Source organism: Dendrobium catenatum, unplaced genomic scaffold, assembly GCF_001605985.2.
Source record: "Dendrobium catenatum unplaced genomic scaffold, ASM160598v2 fragScaff_scaffold_853, whole genome shotgun sequence".
Taxonomy (NCBI): domain Eukaryota; kingdom Viridiplantae; phylum Streptophyta; class Magnoliopsida; order Asparagales; family Orchidaceae; genus Dendrobium; species Dendrobium catenatum.
The window spans coordinates 872,163-874,904 of NW_021319315.1; the positions used below are offsets into that span (position 1 = coordinate 872,163).

The 2,742-nt window shown below is 36.7% G+C and overlaps 1 protein-coding gene across 1 annotated transcript; it reads left to right on the forward strand.

Annotated features, from left to right (window-relative positions):
* The first annotated feature begins 214 nt into the window (after positions 1-214).
* On the forward strand, positions 215-1,510 carry LOC110106120. The gene is made up of 4 exons (XM_020835883.1): positions 215-543; positions 632-755; positions 897-1,190; positions 1,427-1,510. Exons 1-4 carry the CDS (start codon positions 215-217, stop codon positions 1,508-1,510), a joined length of 831 nt encoding a protein of 276 aa, XP_020691542.1.
* Positions 1,511-2,742: the final 1,232 nt, after the last annotated feature.

Consider the following 2,742-nt stretch of genomic DNA (forward strand, 5'->3'; position numbering starts at 1 on the left):
TTTGAAGTTGATTGATCAGATCGAATCTAGTAAGAAACCTAAACTACGAATTTCTGATTCTGATATTATTTTCTGTAAGAATAGGCTGTGGATTCCTATGTCTAGAGATATGAGGAAAGAAATTATGTACAAAACTCATTATTCATGCTATACTATTCATCCAGGAAGTGGTAAGATATACGGAGATATGAAAAGCTTATTTTAGTGGCCTAGAATGAAAAGGGACATAGTTGAATTCGTTTGGAAATGTGAAGCCTGTCAGTTAGTGAAGGCAGAATATCAGCGACCGGGAGGTCTTTTGCAGTCGTTGCCTATCCCTAAGTGGAAGTGGGAAGAGGTAATAATGGATTTTGCTATGGGATTCCCCAGATCAAGGCAAGGGCATGATGCTATTTGGGTGGTTGTTGATCGGTTGACAAAATCCGCACATTTTCTTCCGATTAGACAGATCGATCAAGTGGATAAGTTAGCTCAAATTTATGTTAAAGAAATTATCAGATTGTATGGTGTGCCGAAAGTGATTGTATCTGATCGGGATGGCCGGTTTACTTCTAGACTTTGGAGAGGTATTCAACAAGGATTGGGTACTAAAAGATCTTTTGAGATTATGTGTTCTGGATTTTGGAGGCAGATGGGAAGATCATATCCCACTGATAGAATTTGCATATAATAATAGTTATCAGTCAAGTATTGGTATTGCACTATACGAAGCTCTGTATGGCAGAAAGTGCAGAACTCCTTTGACTTTGACTGAGGTGGGAGATAGATAAGTGATGGGTTCAGCTTTTGTAGATGATACAGTAATGAAGATCAATCTGATGAAAGAAAGGTTGAAATCTACATAAGACAGACAACAGAAGTATTACAATCAGAAGCCTAGACTGGTTGAATTTCAGGTTGGTGATTTTGTGTATGTTAAAATCAATCTGATGAAAGGTGATAGCAGATTTGGAAAAGTAAGCAAACTCAATCCAAGGTATGTCAGACCTTTTGAGATCATTGAAAGGGTTGGAAATTCTGCTTATAGATTGTTATTGCCTGATCAAATATCTGATATATACAATGTGTTTCATGTATTCTCTTTAAGAAAATGGATATCTGATTCTGGAAAGAAACTTGTTGCTGATGATATTGAAGTTCAGGCGAATCTACAATACAAAGAAGAGCCTGAAAAGATTTTGGCATTCGATGTAAGAAAGCTGAGAAATAAAAACATTCCTATGGTTAAGGTTCAGTGGAAGTTCATAATGGCCAGAGAGGCTACTTGGGAGAAGGAATCATATATGAGACAATTTTATCATAGTCTGTTTTGACTCAATTTTATATTGGGAATGTTGAGGATGACATTTTTCTAAGGTGGGGAGATTGTGAAAGCCTTCCTTTTCTTTTCTTGTATGTTTTGGTCTGATTTAAGATTTCTTTCCAGGTTCGTCCGAACGAAATTAGGATCGTCCGGGATGAACAGTTGAAACATTGGCAACCCGAGAGCATCGTCCCAGGAAGATTATAATTATCGTTCGTACGAAGGCAACCTGAGGGCACCGTCCGGGGACATAAGCAATTTCTTTTGAACGATTGGAGTCCAGAGGAGATCGTCCCGGGACGATTGGGGCAAATCGTCCAGACGATCGAGTTCTTTAAGTATCCATAATAAGATATTTTGAAGAGAGAGAAAGGGCAGGAGAGAGAAAACGAAGGGAAGAGGAAGAAATCCGCGTTTTGGGTGTCTTCGGTCCGTTTTCGCCCGTCGTCGCAGTTGGGAAAGTTGATCGACTCGAGATAAGACACATTATGCCTATCTCAATTTTCAGAAATGTGGTTTTTGACAAATTTTCTGTTTAAAATTTTATTTCCGTTAGCGAAAATTGGTATAACTTTGCACTGGTTAAACCTTTACCGCGTAACTTTTGGTATGTTTTTGAGATAATGATTTCACACGTTTTGAGTATTTTTTGAAAATTTTTCACCGAATATTTTGAATTCTTCGAGGTTTTTATCAGATAGAAAATTATCCGGATGTTGAAAAATGTATCATCAGTACAATGAAAGTCTTGAAATGATGTTTTACACTATCTCTGGTAATTTGGTGATTTTCTGAAATTGTGAATTTCCGATCCGTTGAATTTTTTATTGTCTGTCGTTATACTCTCTGACGATATTCTGATACGAATCTGATTTCTCTTAATTTGATATGAATTGATGTTTGATGTGATTTGAATGATATTAGAATGCAGTTATAAGGGGCCAGAATCCTTTGAGATTCTATCTGTATCAGGAAAGGGAGGCATGAGGGGCCAGAATCCTTTGAGATTCTCTCTGGGTCCGGGAATATGAAAATGAATTTTGATCTGATAATTTTGTATATCTCATATATTCTGGTGCTGTAAGCACAAAGGGAGGCATAAGTGGCCAGAATCCTTTGAGATTCTGTTTGTGTCATGGAAGGGAGGCATAAGGGGCCAGAATCCTTTGAGATTCTATCTGGGTCAGGGATATGTGATTTGAAATATGCTTTGAATTCTAATTTGAAATGTGATTCTGAAATGTGATTTTAACGATTCTGTGATATGAATTTGATTCTGTTCTTCTATATCTGTTATTTGATCCCGTATTATTATATATTCTATATCTGTTATCTGAATTCAATCTGATTATTTGATTTCTGTGCGATCATCTGAATTTTGTTTGTATATCTGGATTTATGACCAATATTTGACTTTTGTACGTTTATCTGAAAAAACT